This window comes from Acanthochromis polyacanthus, chromosome 3 (assembly GCF_021347895.1).
Source record: "Acanthochromis polyacanthus isolate Apoly-LR-REF ecotype Palm Island chromosome 3, KAUST_Apoly_ChrSc, whole genome shotgun sequence".
Lineage (NCBI taxonomy): Eukaryota > Metazoa > Chordata > Actinopteri > Pomacentridae > Acanthochromis > Acanthochromis polyacanthus.
Genome location: NC_067115.1, coordinates 13,151,010 through 13,178,451, shown reverse-complemented (window position 1 = coordinate 13,178,451; position 27,442 = coordinate 13,151,010). Strand labels below are relative to the sequence as shown.

General features: G+C 40.5%; 2 protein-coding genes across 2 annotated transcripts; both read right to left on the bottom strand.

Moving 5' to 3' along the window:
- Positions 1–8,119: 8,119 nt before the first annotated feature.
- On the bottom strand, positions 8,120–14,423 carry rps15a (ribosomal protein S15a). The gene is made up of 5 exons (XM_022205516.2): positions 14,291–14,423; positions 13,301–13,438; positions 12,699–12,778; positions 12,259–12,344; positions 8,120–8,258 (listed from the first exon to the last, which is right to left on the bottom strand). The coding sequence occupies exons 2-5, from the start codon at positions 13,431–13,433 to the stop codon at positions 8,165–8,167; spliced, it is 393 nt and encodes a 130-aa protein (XP_022061208.1). The 5' UTR covers positions 13,434–13,438; positions 14,291–14,423; the 3' UTR covers positions 8,120–8,164.
- Positions 14,424–20,486: 6,063 nt separating this feature from the next.
- On the bottom strand, positions 20,487–26,645 carry notum2 (notum pectinacetylesterase 2). The gene is given in 15 exon segments (XM_051946132.1): positions 20,487–21,329; positions 21,332–21,371; positions 21,894–21,941; positions 22,034–22,180; positions 23,685–23,789; positions 23,908–24,096; positions 24,461–24,563; positions 24,677–24,789; positions 25,313–25,373; positions 25,486–25,581; positions 26,126–26,178; positions 26,323–26,360; positions 26,362–26,468; positions 26,527–26,611; positions 26,613–26,645. Coding segments are annotated over 15 exon segments (1,446 nt in total). The 3' UTR covers positions 20,487–21,101.
- Between the last annotated feature and the right edge of the window lie 797 nt (positions 26,646–27,442).

The window sequence follows — 27,442 nt, the reverse complement described above, 5'->3', positions numbered from 1 at the left end:
TCCTATGATTTACTGCAGGGCATGATATACATCATCCACATAAGAGAACAAACTGCACTGTAATGCTGAAGGTGATCTATAACGGACAAATGAGAGGTCTAATTAATAAAGGCAGCCTCTCGCTGGCACCTCTTGGCCTCCCTGCTATTATATGTACATTACCAGCTTGTGCTCATTGCCTGCTAATTAACCATTGCTTAGCATGCAGCGAGGGGAGGAGGACGACTGCTGCATCGTGTACCTGGACAACCCAGGTGTTGTCTCCACAGCAGCAGCAGCAGCGGTGGTGGTGGGATCCCAAGTGAACTACCTAAGATGGGACCCGGAGGAGCAGGATGCCCTTGAGGACAGCCAGGGACTGCAGGGCAGAATGGATGGCTGCATTCACAGCCATAAATTCACTGCTTCCTAACTATCTCATTCATCATATGCACACCAGACTCCTCCACTCCGTGAATACACCAACACCCACCTCCCACCCACCACTCCTACTTCCCTGGTTCCCCTAGTAAATAAGGCGTACAGACAGAGATAGGGGCACAGAGTGAAAAACATGAGATAAGTGTATAAGTGAAATGACCATATGACAATGCACGGCCCTCTATTTCACCTTGAAATGCGTGAATTCATTTCGAATTGCGGGAGACAACAATCCTCCGCTTTCTTTCTCGCTCTACAAAAGATATATTTTCATATCTTCTCAGCTGGTCACCATTTATTCCACAATTTTCTCAGGTCTTGTGGTAGATACAGCATCTGTCAGAGCTGTGTTAGGTGGTGGAATAAATCACATGGCTGGGAGTGGAAGTGCAATGCAGAATATGATCTCACGCAACACCAGTATGGTAACATAAACAAGACGTGCTGGTTCAGAAGCAGCAACGCCTGGGAATGTGTAACCTTATAAACAGAAATCACTTTTATGTTGTTGTTGTTTACCCTGACGCAAAGGGTATTATCTGCTTTTGATTTTGGCTTCTGATTCTTCTGTTTCTACCCTCCAACTTTCTCTATAAATGTGGATTAGCTGCAACAGATTTTAAGTAATTCCTCTCCTTTTATTGCATGGTTAGTTGAAAAAAAATGAAGCTCTCCTGCTTCTTAGAAAAACTCATTCACATTTAATATCGAATGGACTTTGTTTTCCACCTTTTGAATCTTGATACTAAAGGTATATTTGAAGTATAGATTCATAAGCCCCCAAAAAAGGTACCTTGATTCACTTTCTGCACACCCGCTTTCTTCTTCTTCTTTTTAATCGTCTTTGTTTTTCTCCCTCATTTCACTGTGACCAGCTAAGTGATTTATGGGCAGAAGAAGACAATGCAGAGCTGAGCAAAAAAAGAAATTTTCTCTCTTTTGACTGAATCCACGTTTCATACTTTTACTGCTATTTCAATATTAATTCTCTTATCTCAGAATCAATCATAATTAGTCTTGCTGCTTGCCTACCAGCCTGGCCTGAATGCAGTATGAGGACCGGGATCGGAAGAAGGAACACGTAACAAGAGACATATTTCTACTGCCCTCAAGTGTTCAGTGAGGAAACTGAAAATACAGGCGGTAGTAGCAGGAGAGCGGCTGGCGTTAGTGAAACAGATCTTTACCCACAGCATGGCTGGAGGCTCTTTGGAAACTGATGTTATAGCAAGCAGTTAATAAGTTTCCAGACTCTCAGTTTTCTGTGATAATGTATGTAATGTTTGTGCAAGGAGCTCTGTGTCCACTGTAAAATGCTTTCTTCTTGCCAGGAATGTGCAGCATTGAAGTGCTTTGGTCGGGCTCCATCGCCATCACACTGGGGAAGGGAGCGCTGAGAGATCACAGTACTCCCATTTCTCAGCCCGAGTCACAAAGAGAATTACTTGAGGCAATGGAGATTTTGTCTAGAGAATGACAGAGGTTAGCAGGGAGCACAAAAATCAATGTGAGTAGAGCAGAGCATAAACCGATCGAACACTTTGAGAAAATGCAGACTTTTACAATCCTTTGCCATTAAATGAGTGGTATTATTCCACACAGTGCAAATTCAATAATGTATTCACTCTGCTGTGTTATTAAATACTGCCACTGCACTATGAGAGACCAGGGAGACAAAAATACAGAAAGGGTCATTTCAAATAACAGGAAAAACAAACCAGTAACAAAGACATACATTTTCTCTGTTGACAACTCAGGAAATGCTTGTGTTGAAGATTAGTGCAGTTCAGTTTCACTTAATACAGATAGGAACCGGGGGATCCAGCACTTCTGAAGCTCAAATCATATCACATCACATGATCATTTTAATCCATACAAAAACTGCAGAGCAACTCATTGCTGTCTGTAGATGTTCTGTGCAATTCCACCTTTATTACGGACACAGCTCATTCAAGATCCAGAGAAAATTAAATTAAAATCAGACTACAGACAGACATGTTAAGCACTGTATAGTAAATTTGGCATGCAGCCTTGACAAGAAAATTATTATTATTATTTTTTTTTTTAAAAAGTCAAATTATTCCTTTAGGTAAATTTGCAATTTTAATCACAAAGTAAAACTACTGGTTTTGAGTCATGCAAAACCAGACTCAAAACTGGTTGAGTCTGAAATTTCATTGTATATGAAAGTGTGCAATGACAAATAAAGTATCTGTGATCTGTGAGTCTGGTTAACTTTTGATGTCAAAGGCGAAGTTATTTTTTATGCATGGAAGAACACTGCATTTACTGATATCTTTGTTGAATAAATAATTGAAAATGATATTTTTTTTCTTTGTGGCATTGCTCAAGTATATTACCTTCATCTGAAGCCACATGTAAAATACGTATGGTTCTTTAAATAGAGAAAAATGTCTATTTTCATTGGATGCATTGTTTTTGTGTGTGTGTGTTGTTCTTAACATAACTAAAGGCACGTGTGACCCTTTAACTTGTCTTTTATCTCCACTTTGGTCTACCAGCAAGTACGATGGTTTAACATTTCGTTTTATCATCTTGCTCAGATTATGTGCCAAAGAAAACATTCAACACATACATATGTCATCATGTACAATATTTTCAGTTTCACACAATCAACAAAGGCTTCCAAAGTTGCTCTCTCGCTCCCTCTGCCTCTGGCTCTCTCTATCAAAGGGGGATAAACAGCAGACTTTATATTTCAGTATTAATGTATTCTATTTGTTTAGAGAGCTGCACATCTCCTCTTCTCCTGCACAGTGGTGCTTTAAACCCTTTGGGGACATCTCAGGGATCCAGCTGACATATGGTGAAGACAGGAGAAACGTGTTGAGGCTGCCAGCCTGTGGACCCCGATCCCCAGATGTGCTGTGACATTTTGTCTTCAAACAGACTCTGTCACTGTGGCAGAAACACTGAGAGGTTCAGAGGAACGAGGGAGGCTTTTCAGCATGCGTTTCTAACTGCAGGTGTTTTCCTCCTCGAGCCATTTTCAGCTTGAAAGAAGCTACGGCACCTTTTTCTCCGCTCAGAGTTTTCAGAGCTGCTCACAGCTGCTGCGAGTGATCATCTGAAAGCTAAAATGGGTTTTTAACCAGGATGAAATATCATAAAATTGGTTAGTTACATAAAAATGCCAAGTGGGCTGAACTATATTCCAACAAACCAGCAAATGTATTCTCGAAATGCTTTGTGAGTTGTTGTGGAAATGTCTTTACATAGCAGATCCAAGGCAGAACAAAGCTTTTTTTAATCAATCTTACTGGTGGAAAAAAGGGGATTTATTTCCTATATTCTAAGGATAATGGAAATGTGAACAATAACTAATTTGTTTGTGCTCAATAAAATAGCTAGGAGTTGTATTTCAGAGTAAACTAAAATCCTTTGAGTTCCATATTACATCCATGTCTGTCCAGATTTTTGCGAGAAGAAAAAATGTAATAATTAGCTCAAGAAGTCTTGAGTTGTGGGCAAAATGGGTTTGGTGTGACCACAGCAACTTTGACTTTTTTGACACTATTTTTAGAGTCGACAATGTTACACTTCACCGTTCTTATAATCAAGCATTAGATGACTTGATTTCATAATCAGATTTCATTTAACAGATTTAGAAAATCTGTGTGTCAGCCCTGATTATGTCTGAACTGATCACAACTTTGCTCCAGTTTTATCAAGCCGGTAACATTCAACCACAATAACCTCAAGCTTTTGGGACATGGTGTTCATTAAAGATTGCAAAAAATGATTAAATATTATTCTTCATTTTGTCATACTTATCCAGAAAATTGCATAAACCCCGTAAACGACTGCTGAGCAATGTTGCATTCTAGTAATTAAAATGTCTGCAGGATTATGAATGAACCTCTCTTCCCCTCTGAGAAATAATCTGGTTTCACTTCAGCTCACTAATCATTTTAAAGATCAAGTTTTTCACAACAGCGAGCCTTCATGAACTGGATACCAGATGTGCTTTAAAGAAATCAAAATAAATACCAATTCTTCTTATGTTGAACAGCTGTTTATGCTTTCTGACACTTTCATCCTTATTTGATCATTTCCTATGGCATTTTATTTCATACATGTTGTTTAAAATGACCAGTAACTAATCTTGATGAGCCAAAATGAATTAAAATGAATTGCCCATTATCTCTTTGAAAGGGTACATAAAAGCTACAATAAAGCTCACCAGAAATTAGTTTGCAAAAGCAGGTTTTCACAAAGGTCGCCCTCCAGGGAGCAGATTTTCCCTGCAGCTTTTATGAAAATGACAGCAGAGATGGGAGAAACAAGGTTCGTTGGAGACTTCAATACTTACTGACAGAATTTATAGTTGCAATATGATCAACCTGCTCAGACTAGAAGCTCCTCTTTGGGAGAACTGACCACTTGCCTTTGTCAGTGTGTGAATACCAAGTAGCTCTGCAAATAGTTAAACTGTTTAAAAGATATCTAAACAACTGGTTGACTTCTCAGTGCCAGGAGTCCAAATGTTTTCATGTCACGACAGTCCCTGCTAACAGAGTTTTAAAGCCGTACTTCTCCACTAAGAGTTTGTTTTTCCTTTTACAAGATAGCGCTTAAGTGCTGTGTGCCCATGAGGGAGGCAGTCAGTTTGTGTGCTCTTAGCGTACAAGGAGCATTTGGACAGGGCTGTTGCATTAGCAGGGCTGTTACCTTTCCTCTTCAGAGTCTAATGCGAGGTCAGCAGCCAGACTCTGAGAGGTTTGGGACAAGACAAGATACGCTGAGGACTCTGGAAAAGGTCACAGTGGAGAGCTGATTGGAAGGGCAGGAAAGTAAAGGCTTTTTTCAAGCTGTTAACTTTGCAGCGAAGATGCAGCAGCTTTTAATAGACACCAGGGGCAACGGCTACAGCATCAATGTGCTTATTTGATGATTGTCTGTTGGAGTTACAGAGCAGGTTCTACACACTGTCAGGTGGATGGTGTTTACAGATGGAACCCTCTGAGGTGTGCGCCACATCACTACTTGTTCATGTATGATGGTTTCCTGGTTCGGTGGCATTTCCATGTTTGGATGCTTTTTGCTTCTGCTAAAGTTAAGAGGACTGATCAATATACAGCTATCAGCAGACAAATGAAGTGAAAAACAATAATTATCTTGTTAGAATAACATCTATCAAGGAGTGGGATACATTAGACAACAAGTGCACAGTCAGGTTTTGAAGTTCATGAGTTGGAAAAAGGAAAAATGTGCAGCAAAAGGACTTGGGTGAATTTTACAACAGTCAGACTGTGATGATGGCAATAAGACTGGGTCAGAGCATCTTCAAAATAGCCTCTAAAAGTGGTCCAAGGAAGGACCACCAGAGAACCAGTGACAGGGTCATGGGCTCTAAAGGCTCACAGATATATGTGGGGAGTGATGGCTGACCAATCTGGTATAATCCCAAAGGGGAGTGACTATAGCACATGTTCCTAAAAACCTTGATCATAGCTATGATAGAAGGTGTCAGAATACACTGTAAATAGCAGCTTGCTGTCTAGCTGCAGGTTAGTCAAAGTGCCCATGCTGATCCCTGTCCATTACTACTAAGAAGGTGGCCTGATCTGATGAATCATGCTTTCTTTCCCCTTATGTGGATAGGTGTGCATCATTTACCTGGGCAAGAGAGGGCAGAATGATGCACTTTGTGAAGAAGGCAGTGTGATGCTCTAGACCAGAGGTGTCAAACACAAGGCCTGTGGGCCAAAACCAGCCTGCCAGAGGGTCCAGTGTGGCCTGTGGGATGACTTTGCAAAGTGCAAAAATTACACAGGAGACATAAACTGCAAATTGTAAACTTGTAAAACCATCCATTGTCTATGCACCGCTAAATCCTCATTCAGGTCGTGGGGGGCTGGAGTCTATTCCAGCTGACTTAAGGTGAAGGCAGGAGACACTCGGAACAGGTCAAAAAGACTACACAGAGACAAACGAGCACACTCGGATTCACACCTACGGACAATTTAGAATCATCGGTTAACCTCAGCATGTTTTTGGACTGTGGGAAGAAGCTGGGATACCCAGACAAAAACCCACGCATGTACAGGGAAAACATGTAAACTACACACAGAAAGATTCCAGGCCCAGGCCGGGATGGAAGCGAGAACCACTGAGCCACTGTGCAGTCCAATTTGTAAAAAAACCCAAAATTGTAGAACAGCAAATTAAAAAAATTTGATTCTACATCTTAACAAGTGGCTGCACAGTGGAGTAGTGGTTAGCACTTTTGCCTTGCAGCAAGAAGATCCCCGGTTCAAATCCCGGGGTGGGCCCGGGATCTTTCTGCATGGAGTTTGCATGTTCTCCCTGTGCATGCGTGGGTTTTCTCTGAGTACTCCGGCTTCCTCCCACAGTCCAAAAATATGCTGAGGTGAATTGGTTACTCTAAATTGCCCGTAGGTGTGAATGCGAGAGTGATTGTCCGTATATGTAGCCCTGTGACAGACTGGCGACCTGTCCAGGGTGTACCCTGCCTTCGTCCTAGTCAGCTGGGATAGGCTCCAGCACCTCCCGCGACCCTAGTGAGGATAAAGCGGTGTATAGAGAATGGATGGATCTTGACAAGTTATTTTGAGCATGAAGTAAAATACTCTGTTGTTCAGTTCCAGATGCCTGTGACTAAATGTTTTGTAGCTTTGCAGATACTCTGATCTCTAAGTTGTAATGCACATGGAAATGATGAACTAAGGCATATGTTGAAATTTAACTTGTTTTTCAGAAGGAATTTCAGGTTGTTCATGTTTTGTAAAAGGATCGTTCCATAAATGTGAATATTCAGATTCAGAAAACTTTGTCCCCAGGGGGCAATTAAAAACATTTTCAGAATGTATTTTTTTGCACTAAAACAGTGGAATATTTGGAGTTGATTTTTACAGCTTACTGGTCCAGCCCACTTAAGATCAAATTGGGCTGAATGTTGACCCTGAACTAAAATGAATTTAACTCCCGTGCTCTAGACAAATATTACTTTGACACACATCCAGATGTTGCTATAACTGTTCAGGAATGGAATGAGGAAAATGAGTTCAAGGTGTTGACTCGGCCTCAGGATTCTCCAAATGTTAATCTGATCAAGCACCTGCTGGATGTGCATGGAGGCCCAACCCAGCAGCTTCCAGGACCAAAGGAGCTGCTGCTCACATCCTGATGCCTGATACCACATAAGAGCTCTGTGGAGTTAACGCCTCCAGCGGTCTGAACTGTTTTGGGGGCACAAGGGAGGCTTTATTAGGTAGTTTCAAAGTCATGGCTTATCAGTTTATATCAATCTACCAAGTTGGTTGAAACATTTCCTCAATTTGAACAAAGACCAACAACCACTGACTGACTTTGTCCCAACACTTAACTTCCTGACATGTATCCAAACTTGATGGCAAGAAACCACTGAGTCCAACAAATTTCACTCTTCAGAACATGCACAGCACATTTTTGTTTCTGGTCCCAAACCTCTGAACTTTCCACATATATTTGGACTCAGTCAAGTTTTTTGTGTTTGGAAATTTAATGGTAAAGATCTGTCCTTAATAGATCTAAATCTGCAAGTTTTGGTGTGCATATTGTTTTTATTTGTACCTCTATTTTTCACCATCTTACATTTTAGGGGTCTGGGTATAGTGGTTTTGCAAATGACACTTGTGATTTATGATTCTTTCTTTGAAATAAGTCACAGCAGACCTTCAGCTTTAACTTGGTTGTTTTTTTATTTGCAGTTCTTTACATTTTAGAAAAAGAATCCAAGGATTTTGCCTCCTGTGTGTTTCCGTCTGGCCTCTTCGTGGTCCATGATGCCAGCTGAGGTGGTCAGCACAATGTATCTGTGGAAACAAAAGTCCAAATGTTATCTTAAATGACAGCTAAATACAAGTGTGCAAGGCGGCATTGAGACGGGCGACGTGTGACGCTTAACTATCTTTCACATAAATCACAATTATGACATGAAACCGATTCAAACTACGGTATTGTTAAGCATTCATCAACTATTAGACACAAAAACATCTGAAGCAATGTCAATTAAGAAAAAATAAAGTATCTGTTAAGCGTAGACAGAAAAGTATACAAAGCATACCCAAACCACACTACACTGTGAAGGACACTAAATCATCTTCACATTCAGCCATTATGAACCCTGGACCATTTAACAAAAATAAATGGTTATGATAACCTATTTCACACCACGTCAGTCACTATGAAGCCAATTTCAGGTATAGAAGAGGAGGCCTAACATGTCACCTGTCTGCAGGTTACAATGAACGGCGTACTCCAGTATTTAGCACACCAAGACTCCAACTACAAACCTAACAGATCTGCAGACACCCAATGTGCTTGATAAAATGGTGCACACATTAGATTTTTTTTTTACAGCATGTTCACAACACCCAGTCATAAAATGCTGTAACTCCAGACATAAAGCAACATGCTCCACAAAAGCAACTACAGGAGACAAAGTAAAATCTTTGACAGTCTCTTGGTTTGCTCCTTTGTGTTGCTATATCCGTGCAGTCATGTCTGAATTCCACCATTTTTAACGTCATTAATTAATTCAGACTGAACACCTCAAATATATGCACGTAAACCCCTTTAAAAACCAGTTGCAACGTGAGTGCATTTTAAATGTTTTCAAGTCAAATGACAGATGAAATGCAGCATGATGGAAGGTGAAATGCATTAAGGAAAACATTTGTTCAGTACTCTGACACTGAAAAAAGTATTCTTGCTTCAGACAATGGCTGAAGACCCAGGGGAGTTCAATGACGTTTAGTTCAGCAGTTACTGAGACTAAAACAACAACAATGACTTGTAAGATTCAGATCCAGACTTCAACCTGCTGTCCAAGGCTCAGCGGCCCAGAGACATGTTGTAGACGTGCTGTGCATGTTGCACCCAGTCCTAACAGATAACAAGCACGATGTCAAAAGTTAAGTTTTGGCAGGCAATCCAGACTCAGCACCAGCTGTCTGTTTCTGTTCAATATAAAATGCAAAGCAACAACTTCAAACAGAAGAACACATGATGACTGCATGTGGATCTATGTGTATGTGCATCTTGAAATTTAATATTTGGCAGCATTAATCAGCACTGAGAACTTAGCTATGGTGCTAAAGCATAAAAAAAAATTCACTCAAACACAATTCTATCTAGCTCCTAGAGCTCTACTAAACACTCTTTGAGCAGAATACAAGTTTCCACAGCTTCAGAGTGTTATACTGACCAAAAACAGACAAAACAAACGAAAAATCTATTCATTGTCATTTGTTAAACCAAAGAGACAGAAAAACAGCGTGGGGACACGAACAAATCCTGCTAATTCCTCCACTAGTAGTGGGCACTCACGCTCATACTTCAGGCAACTCCACAATTAAACACAAGTAGGGCTGCAGCTATTCATTTTTTAGTAATTGAGTATTCTATTGATTATTCTGGCGATTAATCGAGTAATTGGATTCTGCACTAAGCATTATTATATATATATATATATATATATATAATTATACAACAACTGAGCAGCCTTGGCAGAATACTGCGCTCTCTGCGTGCTGGTATGGACTCAAATGCAGCTGGATCTCAACGTCTTTCTCAGACCCACACCCACCCTACTTTCCATTCGCTACTGATATTAGTTTGGTTGAGAGCAAAAGCTGCATTCCCCTCATTCCATTGGTAGATGAAATCCATTGACAATGTAGTCTTATCTTCCTTTTTCCGAGCCAAACGCGAGCACCGCACACCGGAATTCCAGCACAGTGCCTGAATACTTAGAGAAAACATACAGTGAAGGTATGTGTCCACGAGATGTGTTTTTCCCTGCATGTAAATGCACCACATCTGAAAATTGCACGCATGTTGTGCGGTCATTAGCGGGCTACGCATTGTTACATAACAGCGCTCGAGCTTATGTGAGTGAGCATTCAGCTCGACAGTCAGATGCGTAGGACAAACAAAGCGGCTCAGGCGCAAACTTTTCTTTTTTATTTCAAAAACACTTCAGGGAAAAGTATTTCTTAAAGCATTTGAGGGGAGAAATTAGCCGTGCAGTAGCTGAATCTACCCTTGTTTTAGTTCACCGACGGCTAGTTTAGACGACCGTTTAGACCGCAGAGTGGTTGGACACTCCTGCCGTCCACAATAGAAAAACTGCGCTGGTTAAAATAGAAGCGTCCTGTCAAATTTAAGGACCCCGTTTGTATCGAATGAAGTCTGGGCCTGGCCTCAGATCACAGTCCATTTCGTGATCTGGGGGCTTGCATGTGGTTCATTAAACGAATCCTCGATTCAGAGAATTTTGCATGGAGGAATTGTCGTAATCATATTACTCGAATAACTCGAGGAATCATTTCAGCCCTAAACAAGACCAAGCACACAATCAAGATTTCCTATTTAGTCATTTTAGCCTCCTGAGATCACAGTGACATTAGCAACTCAAGTCATTCAATCTAAACAAATAAACAGCAAATACACAACGTAATAAAGCAATTACAAACAGCTCATTTCTTCACTGGTGGCAAGGCTTTCAGGTTTTATCTGATATTGTTCTGCATCTTAAGAGCATTTAATTGTACCCGTTCACAGTGACAGGAGAAGCCTGCATCAGGTTTTATCGGTCACTTTATTAGTTCAACAGATAGAGTGACGGACGCAGGTCAGGTGCTGCCCAGCTCTGGTGTTGCAATCAAGAATTTAATTAAATTTAGCGATTCCACTGGAATTTTATTTAACTCACAATCCAAAAAAAAGTCATAGGAGTGAGAGACAGAAAGAGCTGCTGCACATGTGAATGATCAAGAGGAAGGAAGCATATGCACAGACAGCAGGGGCATTGTAATTTTACTTTTATCTCGTAATTAGATCCAACAGTTATTTTCAAATCAAAATTGCAATTTGACAATGCAATTACCAACTTGCAAAGCCTGCAATCTACAATAGAAGAAATGCTGCACGTCTGGCCCAGAGTTTAATCTGTTGTGTCAAAAGTTGTACAAACCGATGCAGTCCTGGTGTGAAGGTTGTGGGTTTAATACTGCCTGCCTGTGGTAATGCTTCAGATATTTTAAATCTATCTACTGAAGCTTGACTTTGAAGATTAGACTGTATCCATTGAATCGATCAGAAATCTGCAATTTTATATTTTCCCTACATTGTTGTGTTCAAAAGGAATCTAGTGGAATTCCTGCTTTGTTGTTCTAGAGCAGCATCAGTGTACAGTTTCTGAAAAATTAACCACATCCAGCTTATTTCAACTGAGTGGCCTCATCACACTACAAATGATCAATATAATCAATAACTGATTAAAGGACACATTAACTGCGATACAGGAACATAAAAAAATCTTGTGCCTTTTGACTCGAGTATTTAACAACACTAGGGCTGACCCGAATAGTGGTTTCTGGCCTCCGAATATTCGGGCCCTATTAAAGACGAATAGGGGGAGGGCGAATATTCGGATACCAAAATTAATATCCGGATAGTGCCGTAGCGAACGAATATTTGGATATTCGGGTCCAGCCCTAAACAACACACACCAATAATTCAGTTGTACAAAATAACACTACACTCAAAATTACGGCAAGTAAATGACACATTTACATTCTAAGCCTTAATTTAAAAATATCTATGAATCTCTTAATTGAGCCACCAACCAAGCATGCCACTTTCTTCAAACAACCATCTTTGAGACACTTCAGACTATTGCAGTAACTCTGACATAACCATCAGAGAGGTTTACTACTACAGCAGTCTCATCTCTACGGTTCAACACCTTCAATGCATATTACTGTAATGATTCAGTTTAAAGCTGCAGCCTGTGAATGCGATTCTCACCCGAACTGTCTTGAGGGCAGCAGGTTGTTCTGCCACTTCTCCAAGTCCTTGAGCTGGAGATCAAAACGTGGACTGATCACGCCACACTGAAAGCAGAAAAACAATGGTTTACATTCACACAAGGCCACATGTTAACGCAAACCATTTGTTACCTTTGTTGCATTAACAATTTCCCAAACAGATAAAAAACAAGACCAAGTGTACCCCACACCTCAGACCAAAACCAAAAGTCATCAATTAGAGAACAATTTATGTCTACAGTCATTTAAAAGTCTTTTCCAAACTTAAAGGAACCCTGGGCAACAGATGCAACTAAAGCTTCTAAAACCCGTTTTAGACTGATCTCATGTTAATAAGGACAGCTGACTTAACCAAAGTTTGCATTTGAAAACATCCTAAAAGCTGGAATACAGTGGTAGCTGCAGTTAGATCAACCTTACCTTGTTCAGCCTGCCTGTGAGATTGACAACAATTTTTCCGGCTCTGTGGTCGTCAATGATCTCAAACTCACCAATGTAACCTGGAGGTACAAACGACAAACAATGACTTTAATGTGTAAAGGATAACAGATGACTTCATATGTTACCTGCTACCATTTTAAAAACTGTCAACAACCCTGTTAGTCACTCAATGCATTCCTATATCATCAGAATCTGCACTTAAATTATGGTTTACTTCAAACATGCTTTAACACACATCTACAGCTGTACATAGTAGCTAAACCCTCATTTTTCTTTGACTTGTTGATGTTTTTATGCATTTTTTTGCAAAAGAGGAAAAAAATCTGTCGAATTCCATGTATATGTACGAGTACAGCCAATTCTCTTAATACCCAGTGGCTCAGCGGCCATTACCACTCTTTAAAGAACTTAACATAAGCCAACATCATCACTCTTTTCTACATCTCCTGCAAATAGTTCTGCTCACATGCATACAGTAGAGTGAACTGGTCAAGTACATCTGTTATTACGTTCCCCCATCATCAGCTTTTTATTACATGATATCACTTCAACACACATCCAGTTAACAAAAAGTCACTCACCGTGCTTCATCATGACGGTTAGGAAGCGCACAATCACCTTGGAGCAGGGCCTGATGAGGACCTGGCGTTTCCCACGCTTCTCAGCATTGTTGATGCTTTTGAGAGCATCCGCGAGAACGTTCATGCGCACCATGATGCCTGCAGACACATCCAAAGAAAGAGATCCAAGTTTCAGAAATATATATGCAGACCTAATTGGAAGACATTAATCTTCTTACTCTGCCAGTCATCAGTCAATGTTTAACAAGTAATGTCCATTCTTCTGAAGACTTGAAAGTTATTTTTCTATTCACTAGAAGCCCATTCTGACAGGAAAATAAATGTAAACATCAATAAACTGTACCTATTAATTACCCAACCTGCAAAATACAAAGTACAACTAGCAAAGCCCATCTAGCATCAATTGAGTCACGACATTACCTTTCTCACTCAGATGTTCTTACTACCCCGCTAAAACTACCATATTAACATTACAAAAACACTTCCCTGCGCAAGCCACATGAGTATTCGCTGCATTTATTTCAGCTACATCGAGTAAATGAAACATAGCCTCCCAGGAAAGCATGGTCCTTACCAGCACTCAGAATAGCAGGCAAGCTTAGCTAACCACTATGGCAACGCAGTGCCGCTTTTAACAGTTACGTGTGTAATTACTACCACAATGTCGAGCAAGTACAACAAACGTCCCCAACGGACATCGGCGGAAAGCTTACATGTTTTAATTTTAAATTAAAACGTACTTCGGTGGCAGCAAAGCTAACCGCTATCAAGGCGCCTTGAACGCACGATTCCCAGGGCCGGCCAGAGGAGCTGCTAGATGGACTTTGTGAATCAAATGTGTAAAATTCCGTTAAGAAATTAATTCGATACTCATCTCAAATATTTACGATGTATCTTCGCTTTAAAATAGAGCCATAAATGGAAAAATTACTACACAGATGCTTTAGATACTTAATAGATTGAAGGTGACAGTCAAAAAAGACATCTTACCGGTTCTGCAATATGGCGGAAAGAGGAAGTCGGAAAAAACTGCAGTGCATTATGGGAAGAAATCCGAGACATTTTCGAAACAGGATGTCTCACTCCGCCTCGAAAAGCCTCACTTTTATGAACACTCTCGTTTATGAAGCAACTTTAAATGTCATTTAAACCATGATTTAAACGCATACGACAGGTTTCATCACGCATGATGAAATACATGTATAGTCTACCTTAGTCGCTTAAAGAAACTAAATTGTGAATTGTGTTCTCTAATGCCACGAAAATGCAGGATCTTGTCAAATTTAAAGCAGCGCCAACCAGTGCTGAAGCTGAATAATTGCATCAGAGATACAAAGTTTAAACACGTTTAAATGTGGGAACGAATTTTAACAATCCGAATTAAAAGCTGTGTGAGGAAGGAGGGACATGCATCTATATCGAATAGTAATTATGATTCTACCTTTATTTATATTGCACAGTTCATACAGCAAGTTATTTACATTAGCCAAAATGGAAGAAAAATTAAAGATTAAAAGAAAAACTTAAAGCTGCTGTCCAGAGTTTGAATCGCAGCGTCTCCCAAAACACTGTTGGTCCCTCCCTCTGATTTCGCCCCTTTATTTGTGCACGCGCGCAGTACATGAGAGGAGTGCCCGGAGTGCTGCAGCATCTCGCCTGTTTTGCTGTTTTCCCCTTTTCTACATTTAGTACATTTAGTAAATAATAAAGGAATTACGTTACAATGCTGTATTGAGTCTAACTTGTCCTAATACCAAAATAACATGAATCTGCTAGGACGAACTAGTAAAGTTTCAATATGTGATTACACTCGTGTATCCCTCTGGATGACGTTGTTTATCAAACTTAGTGCATTTACGCGTGTATATGTGTTACATTGTTTATTTATTTCTATCTAGAGTTCAGAATTGCATGACTCCTCTGACGAAGAGTATGTCCCAGACGCCCCAACACCTTCCTCCAGAGGTCGGGCATCTAAACGAAGCCGTCAGGCGGGCTATGGAGACCGTGGTCGGGGAGCAACGCGAGCACCCCGAGCCAAAAAACGTCCTGCAGTCTCTTGGCCTGACAAGCCGTGGGATTGGTAACTTTTCTGGAAGTTGCTGAGCCCTGATGCTCTCTCCTCCACAAGCAAAACAAATGTGCGCATGGTTGCGTAGTGCGTAGCTCGCCCACCTCTGCATGGGCTTGCTTGCTGTGCGCGTAACCGTTGATTGACAGCATGACAAAGCTGAAGCTCGAACTTGATTGGTCGGCAGCAACCGGCGCTTTTTGGAATAACATGGGGTCTATGAGAGGAAGGCGGAGCTCAGGAATAAATTTTCATATCGCGTTATACTAACTTTATATTATAGTATCGAACTAGACTAACACATTTAAGCTTTGTTAAAAATGATACATAAATTGAAAACAAACGGAAACTCCGGACAGCAGCTTTAATGGCAAGATATATGACAATAAAAATACAAAAGTCAATAATAACAGTAATAAGAGGTCTGGTACCAGTAAATCACATCAAACTACATAAAAGCTACACAGACACAAGCCTAAAATAGGTGAGTTTTAGGGATTAGTTTGGCGCTATCTACTAAATCAGATGACCTCTGGAAGACTATTTCAGAGGTGAGGGCCAACAGTAGAGAGTACAACACCTTTTTACATCTTAGTTCTCTGAGGAATATTTACACACGTGGACAAAATTGTTGGTACCCCTCAGTTAAAGAAGGAAAAACCCACAATTCTCACTGAAATCACTTGAAACTCACAAAAGTAACAATAAATAAAAATTTATTGAAAATTAAATAATCAAAATCAGCCATCACTTTTGAATTGTTGATTAACATAATTATTTAAAAAAAACAAACTAATGAAATAGGGCTGGACAAAAATGATGGTACCCATAACTTAATATTTTGTTGCACAACCTTTTGAGGCAATCACTGCAATTAAACGATTTCTGTATTTGTCAATGAGCGTTCTGCAGCTGTCACAGGTATTTTGGCCCACTCCTCATGAGCAAACAGCTCCAGTTGTCTCAGGTTTGATGGGTGTCTTCTCCAAATGGCATGTTTCAGCTCCTTCCACATATGTTCAATGGGATTCAGATCTGGGCTCATAGAAGGCCACTTTAGAACAGTCCAACGCTTTTCTCTCAGCCATTCTTGGGTGTTTTTGGCTGTGTGTTTTGGATCGTTGTCCTGTTGGAAGACCATGACCTGCGACTGAGACCAAGCTTTCTGACACTAGGCAGCACATTTCTCTCCAGAATGCCTTGATAGTCTTCAGATTTCATCGTACCTTGCACACTTTCAAGACACCCTGTGCCAGATGCAGCAAAGCAGCCCCAAAACATTACTGAGCCTCCTCCATGTTTCACCGTAGGGACAGTGTTCTTTTCTTCGTATGCTTGGTTTTTGAGTCTATGAACATAGAGTTGATGTGCCTTACCAAAAAGCTCCAGTTTGGTCTCATCTGTCCAAAGACATTCTCCAGAAGCTTGTGGCTTGTCAACATGCATTTTTGCAAATTCCAGTCTGGCTTTTTTATGAGTTTTTCAGCAGTGGTGTCCTCCTTGGTCGTCTCCCATGAAGTCCACTTTGGTTCAAACAACGACGAATGGTGCGATCTGACACTGATGTACCTTGGCCTTGGAGTTCACCTTTAATTTCTTGGAGGTTTGCTCTGGGCTCTTTGGATACAATTCGAACGATCCGTCTCTCAATTTGTCATCAACTTTCCTCTTGCGGCCACGGTCCAGGGAGGTTGGCTACTGTCCCGTGGGTCTTGAACTTCTGAATAATATGAGCCACTGTTGTCACAGGAACTTCAAGCTGTTTAGAGATGGTCTTATAGCCTTTACCTTTAGATGTTTGTCTATCATTTTTTTTCGGATGTCCTGGACAATTCTCTCCTTCGCTTTCTGTTGTCCATGTTCAGTGTGGTACACACCTTTTCACCAAACAGCAGGGTGATACTTGTCTCCCTTTAAATAGGCAGACTGACTGATTATGAGTTTGGAAACACCTGTGATGTCAATTAAATGACACACCTGAGTTAATCATGTCACTCTGGTCAAATAGTTTCAATCTTTTATAGAGGTACCATCATTTTTGTCCAGGCCTGTTTCATTAGTTTGTTTTTTTAAATAATTATGTAATCAACAATTCAAAAGTGATGGCTGATTTTGATTATTTGATTTTCAATACATTTTTATTTATTGTTACTTTGTGAGTTTCAAGTAATTTCAGTGAGAATTGTGGTTTTTCCTTCTTTAACGGGGGTACCAACAATTTTGTCCACGTGTGTAAGAGACCAGAGTGAGAGGAGCATAGTGATCTAGAAAGGCATACACAACCAACATTTCAAGACAGATTAGCTAGAATCATTAATCTCTAAGGAAATCTTTGGCCAGATATTGCTTTCATTCTGAAAAAAAAACAACAGTATATTTCATAAACCCTCATCAGTAACCTTTAACATCTGAGATTTTAATTTGAAAGTGTAGCACATTCCACAGAAGCATGTTTCTTCTTGTAATAACAATTTTTCATGGGTATTGAAGTGAGACATTTTTTTAAAAAAAATTAGCAGGTTAGAATAGAGCTGCTGCGGTGGGACACTTATTGTGAAAATGAACCCAAACATGCAGATAGTTTGTCAATCAGTATGTATGTGAGATCGAGACAGACGTCATGGAGTGTTATTTCAATAGTCTCGCACAGTTGAAGCACGAGGGGATTGTTTATCTAAAAAGTCATCATATTCAGAGTACCTTGTAGCGTTTGGTAACATTTGGGAATATGCCTGTTAGATTTTCAGTCATCCAGGGTCATTGTAATGTAGTGGCCTCAGTTATGAAATCAACTTGGACTTCTTTTGTAGAGTTCTTGGAGGCGTTTCACCTCTCATCCAAAAGCTTCTTCAAGTCTAAACTGACCGATAAGGAGGCTCACATGGCTAATGGTCCATTAATGACGCAGGATCACAACCTCAAGGTGGTGAATTGTGTGAAACAGGTGGTCTACAACAACGACAGCAATCATTTGATAGGGAATGTCAGTTCATACAACAAAAGAATGTGAATCTATCAAAGTCAGGAGGACTCAAGATGCTAGCGATGGTTAAAACTTTCTGGGGAGAGACCTTATCACTGCACTGTAAGTGTTAGATAAGTGGTGTTGCAACCCCCTTCTCGTGTTTAGACATGGTGTTCCAGGGCCTCCTTCAACTCCTCTCTCAAACCATCAGTCCTCTCTGTCCAAAATGTGGACATTGCTTCCTGAAGGAATGCCCTTCATCCTCAGATCAGATGAACTGCCGAGTCTTGTCTGAACATTTGTGAACTTTATTTTGATAGTATACGTGTGTCTCAATGCATCCTGCTAACTGGTTTAGCTAACTAGGCCCTTTTACTTTGACAGTCTTGTTCCTTTTCAAAGAAAAAAAATCAGGCAGCTACTATAAACTCTTTAACCACTGTCACCTGGGAGAGACTCTTATTTTGAAATTTAACCCAACAGATATGGAGCCACTAAACACTGTGTGGATGATTTGTCTTGGACATGTTAGAACATGATGATGCAAAAGGGCCAAAGTGGAACAGAAAATGATGAAATTCAGAACCTAAACTTCCATAATGACAAACATGGTAAAATGAGATGGAAATAACCAGCTTAAGACAGTATGATCACAAGCATAAACAACATTAACTATACGAGACAAATACAAAAATGGGCAAAAACACAGAGGGATCACAACGGCAAAATCGCAAAAGAGATGTGACACAAAATCACTAAATAAGACAAAAAGAACTATAAAGAAAGCCAAAATGACAAGATGCTGAAACAAAATTCTCAAAGTCAACCAAAAACAACCATAACATGAAGCAAAATGACCACAAGGAGACACAAATTGCAAAAAAAAAAAAAAAAAAAAGGACAAAATACAACAATAAAGAGATGGGAAATAACCAAAAGGGGCACAAAATTAAACAATGCTACAGTTTCATGTAGCTATACTAACTAGTTATAACTAGTCAGAACTAGTTATTATAGGGTTATAGTAACCCTAAATTTTTTTTCTGATTTTAAAACAAAATCTATATGAGCATTTTATTTCTCCCATGTTCTGCAAATGTCAGCAGCATGAACAGAATCCACGCAGTCAGAGCTAATTCATATTTTTATTCTCGTTTAGCATGTGCAAGAGCTCAGTTATTACAGCTACCTTACATGAAATAAAACTCACAGCAACATCTGATAATGACTGGCAAAATTAGCATGCATCATGAAAGAGCATGTGTTTGACAACAGGAAGGGCTGCGAAACAAATAGTTTGTCCCATGTCAATACATATAGATGTAAACTGAGGAGTGAATAACTATAATATTTTTATCTTTATTTTGAAGACTTCACATTTTAAATATGTACTCTGGATTTTTTTTCTCATAGGTTACCCACTACAAATGAGAGCAAATAATGGTAGTAAGGCAGTGGTCATGCTTGGTTTATATCAATAACTAATCACGCTTTTGCCTTGCATGCATTGGAAATATGGATATATAGGTATTGTGTTAGATATACCGGGCTTTGCAAAAGTTCTGTTAGGCGGTTTCATGATCTTTAGAGACGGTTTACATGTCGGAGTGAAAAATTCCATTAAATAAACTGAAAGTTCTACCTTATAGGCAGGTGTCCTTAATACAATTTTTTTCTCCGGTGAAGTTGTATCAAGATGGAAGTCAAAAGAGTTGAGATATCTGCTCTCCTTCATGCTGGCCACAACAAGTCTGACAGAGCCAAGCAGCTGAACATCAGCCGGATGACTGTCCACAGAGTCGCGGAGAGGCTCAAGAATGGTGAAGATCTTTCAGTGATCTTTCAAGAATGGTGAAGACCTGAAAGATCTTCACCATTCTTTAGCCTCTCCGCAACTCTGTGGACGGTCATCCGGCTGATGTTCAGCACAAAGGAGAGCAGATATCTCAACTCTTTTGACTTCCATCTTGATACAACTTCACCGGAGAAAAAAAATTGTATTAAGGACACCTGCCTATAAGGTAGGACTTTCAGTTTATTTAATGGAATTTTTCACTCCGACATGTAAACGTCTCTAAAGATCATGAAACCGAGTGTAACAGAACTTTTGCAAAGCCCGGTATATATAGTCAGTATGAGTGGAGTTTTTTTTTTGCTTGTCCTCGAATCAAGCAAACAATTTACGTTTTTGTGAATCAATATACTCAAAATTTGGTACATAAATAATATAATCCATAAACAATATAGGATGGCTGTTTGATAGAACATAAATAAAATACAATTCAAAGCCAATTTAAATGCGAAAAATTATATGGTGTGCAAATGTGTATTTTTCTCAGCTAAGCAAAAGTGTTTGTGCCTCAGATAGTTTGTGGAGCCTGTGTTCATTAAAACTATACTACAGTGCTCTGATGTTAAATGTTCCTGGAGAGGATGGAAAGGTGTTGTAGAAGGTTATGTGCAGCCATCTACTAAAACTCAAAGCTCTTTGACCAGTACAGTTCAAATTACTTTGGTTTAGACCTAAAGCTCTTGCCTCTGATGTCCAGTAGAGGGCCCGCTAAGCCTCTCAAACCCAGACGCAGTGACACAAACACCAGCCACAAATCTAACAGACATGTTGAGCATAATGGAATGCTGAGCAGCACAAGACACAGTAACCAGATTTTTGCAGGATTTCTATGGTTACATGAAATATTCAACACATTTTGTCATCTACTAAGCCTTTGTTTGGCTATCTTCTACAATCCCCTCCAGTTTCACACTTAGCCACCATTGCTAACCATGCTGGCCAGAGAATCTGCACCTCCCTGGGGATCAAGGCCCAGCTTCTGGAGGTCAAGGCCCATGGCTACCAGCATCTGGAGCAGGGTAAGCTCCTGCTGGGTGGCCTGGTCACAAGGGTCAGAGTGTCACTGGGCACAGGCATTCCAGGCTGTGAAGGCTCGCGTCTCCAGACTCCTGTCCCAGCATTGCAGGGCTCGTGCAGGGCTCGTGGTAGGGAGGTGCCTCTAACTTGGAAAGTCATCCAATTACTAGAAGAGGAATAAGATGGAGAGGCTACCATTTAGAAAAAAGAAAGAGGCAATTAGGGAAAGAAAACAAAAGTGAATGGGAAGGCTGGCAGAAGTCAAAAAGGGGTAAGACTTCAGAGTTAGCAATTGAGGACTAGGAAGATGTAAACAGTAATCCCAAATTAAGCTCTTTTGGTCAGTTTTGACTCATTCTCTTGATGCAGCCACTGTCACATCATAGAACTGCAACTACAAAATTACATACAATGACCTTGAACCTTCAGCTCTTTCCATAAGACTCATCATCATCAATAAATAACTCAGCCTGACTATTCAAACCAAACTAAGTCTGCACTGACCCATCAATGTCCAAGTGTGCAGCAAAAGAATGAGTGTGTTCTTGGGGTACCAAGAGATTTGGGGGAAATGTGACATGGTATTTCTGACATGAAGAATGCAGCATGATAAACAGGCAAACAGAAACAGCACCGAGGCAGGTGTAAAGACATGTTCACACCACCAGAGTCAAATATCCCCTTTTACCTTTTGCTAATTGCACTGTGGGAGATGCAGGATGCAGCAAAGACACCCCTGAAAGACACATTGACAGCAGTGATCACTCATCACTGGTAGATGGATCTAGTGATAGTAATCTGGACAACGAAACGGTGTGGAGGACTTACGTGACATCTCTCAGTGAGTTTTTGAACTTCAAGCCCAGGTTCTGCAGGTATTGCCACTGTTCCACCGACATACTCTGTCCTCCCACGTAGATGTTCTCCCCTCTCAGCTGCTCCTCGTCATATAGCCACTGCACAACAACAGGGGCGCTGCAGGGAAAACAGAGATTTAAAGATGCTCTGATCAGTATAGTCAATCAGTGTGTCTGATGACTGCATAACATGAAGGCAGTCACTCATATTTAAAAAGAGAATCAATGTTCTAAACTAAGCGGTAAGCAAAGTACAGCATTTAGTGAGTCAACTGTTTTCCTTGTGGGCTGGTGGGAAGAAAAATGAAGCTAAATGAAAGGGCCATATTGGAATTGTATTCATGTAAACAATGCCATGGCTTTTGGGGGAGCTCATTGACTTTTTTTCACTTTTTTTCCTGAGACCACCAATACAACCTTTATAAAGCACTCAGAGTAGCTTAATTAAAAAAAAACACACACATTATTCAGGTCAGTGTGATAGAAGACAGCTAGGAAGATGGTTCCCGTTATCTTTAGAGCTGATTGGCTTAGATTCTTCTAGTGAATCCGGAATTTGCCTCTTCTATTTAGTGTGTGATGCAGACAACAAAGCAAAGAAATAAATAAGGGAAAATTGGTACGCAGCCTGAATCAAAGGGTTTGATCAGAATCAACAAAGTTTCTTTTTTCTTCTGATCTTTGCATTAAAATGAGTGAAGTTTATGACAACGCATCACCACTCTTTGATGACGATGGGAACGGTATGATGCATGCTGGCATCTTTATTAAAGTAAAGTAGTGATGAATCAGCCTCTTGCATGAATAATACATCAGTAATAGCCTGGTCCATGCGTGAGCTAGGACTTTTGATGTTTGAGTGACCTCTTAAACTATGACTAGGCAATCAGGTGAGCCCATGCCGCTCTGACTTCCTGATAGTCTGCCTTGAAATATGAGTTCAATTAAATATTAGAATTGCTCTGTGTCTGCTATATATGTAAACTACTTATTAACACATTCACCAGGACAATTTTATAGGGTGATAAGTCCATTTACAGCTCATTCTGTTGTTCTTGTTTGACAAAAAATTCTACTTTAATTTGTAGAAAAAATAGAACATTGTCAAATTGCATGTTTTGTTTTCTTTACCGTTTTAATTCATATTAACTTTAGGAGCAGCCAAAGTCGGAAACGATCAAATCACATATATATGGGCCCATAAGCTTTCATGTACGACTATCACAGTTATCAGGATCAACAGAATCTTCGCCGTGCAGTCCAGTTTGGGGAAGCTATTTTGAATTTTAGTTAACCTACAATAGTTTTTAATTTATTTATTGCTGGCCTTTTAATGCCCAGAATGACAGCTGCCATGTAGGGCAATGACAAAGGTTCTCCATCTCTTTCTGCCTCCAGACAATTTTTTACAGTCAATATAGATTTTATAGATGAGTTTGGGACCCAAGAGATGCATGTTTTAATCATGTCTCTGAGGTTAAAGTATGGAAATCCATCTGTTCACTTTCAGCTTCTGAGAAAATGAAGCTCATGACTCTCTTATTTCATTATTTTGAACAGCTCCAGTTAGTTATATGGCTTGCTATTCAAACAACATGATAAACAACAGAAAGTGTCAGCACTCACAGGTCAATGTAGAATATATTTTGTGACCATAGATGCACTGCCATTCCTCTCCTCTCTTATAGAGCTGGCGACATCTATCAGGGACAACCCCATTCCACAGCCTAAGAAAACAGTTTATAGATAAAAGAAATATCAATTTAGAAATCAATATAGAACACATTATCTCAGATTTTACATCAGGCCTATTAAAGTGACATAAAATTTCAGAAAAGTCTTTACCTGAACCCTATCTTCATTGGATGTTCAAATGAGCAGGAAGCCTCTCCTGGGCAGTTTACTAGCCCCTGCAGCTCGTTCTCCAGAAACCAACCAGAGTCCACCAGACCTCGAACCTGAGCCTCAGCACCAAGCTGCTCCAGCTGGCTGGCCACCCTCTCAATGTTTAACAAAACTCCTATTCCACCAGCGCTACAGAGGAGCCAAGAAAATCACTAAATAGTTTGGCCTTGAGACAAGATTTTTGTGAGGGTAACAAAATCACAGCACATGCCAGCTACAGACAGGGAAGTGAACATACAGCAGTTTCACATTTAGACAGTGGATTCTGTTTTAGGGCTTGGTGATGTCCCAACAACCATGCTGCTAACCTGGGAGGAATGTTCACCATTATAGGGCAAGGCCCTTTAATGAACATTATGTCATTGATAACAGTTGAATCTTTATTGTTGACAGAGGATGTAACCGAAATAGGGCTTCTCCTGTTTAATGTTAGGCATGGAGATTGTCCGCAGGGTACAGCGGAAAGAGGCTGTTGTCTGTTAAATAAACTTACCTTGTGCCAGACAGCATGACAACCTTGGCCTGCTTGATTCCTTTAGGGATGAGATCTTTGATGACCTCACGGATTATCAGGGACCCCATGAAGGTATACTCGGCTGATATCACAAACAGGAGTCAAATGATTTTGATCTTTAGCTTAAAGTATGCATGTGCAACCACAGGAAGCACAGATCTGAGAAAAAATACTGTAGGACATGAAGAAACTTACTTGCATTTGTATTTCTATCTCTTTCTTTCTCTCTGCCTTGTCGTGACTTTGGAGGAGGGGTTGGGGCAGGTCCAATGCCACTCCATACATCGCTGGAACAATATGGGATGAACCTGCAGTAAAGGAGAAAATCACATTTGTTAGACTAAAGCTGGAGGTCTTCAAGTCAAATTCTTACCTTCTCGATAAAAATCAACTCAGGCTGCAGCTGGTTTCTTCTACCACAAACTAGCAAACACGTCTTTGATTACAGCATATCATGTTTCTGAATCTTACAATGAAAGTATAAAATTATGCACATACAAATGCAAAACATTGGTACCAAAAGTATAGAATATTTGTCATAATATTAGTTTTAAATGCAACTTTTCATTTGTAAAAATGTGCATGTGGTTATATGCCCAACATTTTGTCACACTTACTGCCAAGTATTTGGAAAAAAATCACTTAATGCAGCTTAAGTTAAAAAAATGACTGTGGGCACAAACAAAACTATTGTTTTAATATGTAAGCATGAGATCATGACAGGTTTCATGTTTAGTATGCAGGATGTTCAGCTCTCCCACACTTAAAATGATGCACATGGACACCTTTTGTAGCCACAATAATATAATGGACAATGATGTAGGTACATACACAATGTTTGCATTATGCCAGTGTGGGTTTTCCTCCGCTTGAGAAGACAATATTCCACTTCCTGTAACAAAGCAATCCCCCTTTAGACAGATGTCGTTCTGACTCTTCCACTAAAGAAAGTAATCTGTGTAACATGTGTGGCATGCATTCTAAAACATGGCCGGCTGACCTACCTCTTTTAGTTTGGGGCCACACTGATGAGCTCATTAGTCGGGGGATATTTTGGTACCTGGAATCACAGGTCTCTTTGCTGTAGCAGCAAAAGCCACCTAAAATAATAGAGACTAATATTAGACATTCCCTTCCAAGTAGAGAGGGACACCCTTGTTAGCCCATCATAGAGGCCTGTGAGGAATGGAGAAGGAAATGGATGCACCTGTATCCTACTAACAGGATTATACCAGTCACTCAGAGTTGACAAAAGACACAAATGATTTATTTAATTTACAAATTTTCAGCACCTGATTTGTGTAGCTAGTTCATATGCAATACTCAAACTGACTTGATTAAATTGAGCAAAACCCAATTTATTAGGCTCTGCATCTCATTCGCCTCAGACAAGTAAAATGTTTGGGGAATCTGATGCACACGTCTCTTTCAGGAATACACATTCAAAGTCAAGCTGGAAGACAATCCACTTAAATTCCCCACATCCAAAGTCTATCAAAGTGACAGTAGCAACCAAAAAAGGAGAAAAAGCAGAAGATGACAGGACAAGATGACATCCCCATCAAAATTCCCATGGGGGCGTCACGCCAAAACAATCTGACCTTTGGGGACCAAATTAAACCAGCTGGGTTTTTAAATACTCACCCTCCAGAAATAACAACCATCGACGGCTTCCTCTGAACTCCTTTAGGTTAAAAACCTGTAGAACCACAAATAAACAGGAGTGAGGAAGCTGGTGAAGATAAAGCACCATGCATGGATCCTATCTAGCTTTAAAAAATCACTCTATGAATCAGCACACAGACAGCAAATGGCAAGACAACCACAATTGAAATCCTCACCCAGCTGGTGTTCCATCATTACACGTAACTTGGGTGTTCCTTGAGGAAGTGGAGCCTCATGTCATCTGTCTGTTGTCCAGCAGTTCGAGCTGCTGCAGCAGAGTCCTGGTCCTGATTCAGCTGAGGCTCCAGTGCCTCCAGCGCCTCTGGGCTTCCAGTGTTCCAGGAGTAACATCAGTCACAAGAGAGACGGGCCAGCATCACGTCCTTGGTTCCCACCAGATTTCTTGGTGGTCCTGGCACCCGGCTTTGAATTGCGGTTGTTCTGACACCAGATTCCCCCGAGCAACCAGCAAGAAAGCAATCTGGCCCAGTATCTTCATTTCTGTGGCAACATAAAGAATAAGAAAGCAAGAGGTTAATTTAGGTATTATGCATATGGAAAATGTAAAAATAAATAAATAAATCACAAAATGCAATAACCAGATCTTTTAAATTCACCTTTCTAGAAGAATCAGCTTTGAGGATTGCTGCTGGGGTCAGGCAGATATCTGGTGCTGCTGAGGAGAGAGAGAGAGAGAGATAAGTCAGAGCGCAGTGTCCAGGTGTTAGAGGGGGATGCCAGTCATAAGCAGGGATGAAGTCTTGACCAAGTTTTGGTGAAGCCTGCCAAATCAGCGAGGAACTTTATAGTGCCACCATATGGATCAGATTTCCTCCTGTTTTTCACTTGCAGCCCTGCCGGACTCTGAGATAAACTGCTGACGACACGCCGCGAGGGGAGGTACTGGACGGCCAGTGGCGAGGAGAAAAGATAACACACGCATCTCTTCAACATATTTCCAGTCTTTCCACACACCCACCACCAAGCCTTTCCCAGCTGACCATTGCTCAGGAACGAGTTCTCCTTGCCTTGCCCCATCCTCTCCTTCTTCTCCCTCCCACCATCCCACCTCTGATTGCCAGTTTTGTGATTTAAACGTCTACATGGTCAGCATAACTGCATAGCCGCTTTGGGGCTATGCAGTATGGTATGTGACCCCAAGGTCATTGGAGCACACACCTCAAACACTTTCTGACATGGAATGAGTAGCACCGTAAGGTCCCCGCATGTTCAGCAATTTAGTGGGACACTGTCAAGGCACAGGTGGTGGACGCTCTTGTTGGTCGTGGCACCCTG

Bases quoted from the DNA above. Each gene is read 5' to 3' on its own strand.
- rps15a (XM_022205516.2), bottom strand. From the start codon at position 13,433: ATGGTGCGCATGAACGTTCTCGCGGATGCTCTCAAAAGCATCAACAAT. The intron at 12,779-13,300 runs GTGAGTGACTTT...TTGTACCTCCAG, and splicing joins AACCGTCATGATGAAGCACG to GTTACATTGGTGAGTTTGAG. The intron at 8,259-12,258 runs GTGAGAATCGCA...TTGTTTCCACAG, and splicing joins CTGCCCTCAAGACAGTTCGG to ATACATTGTGCTGACCACCT.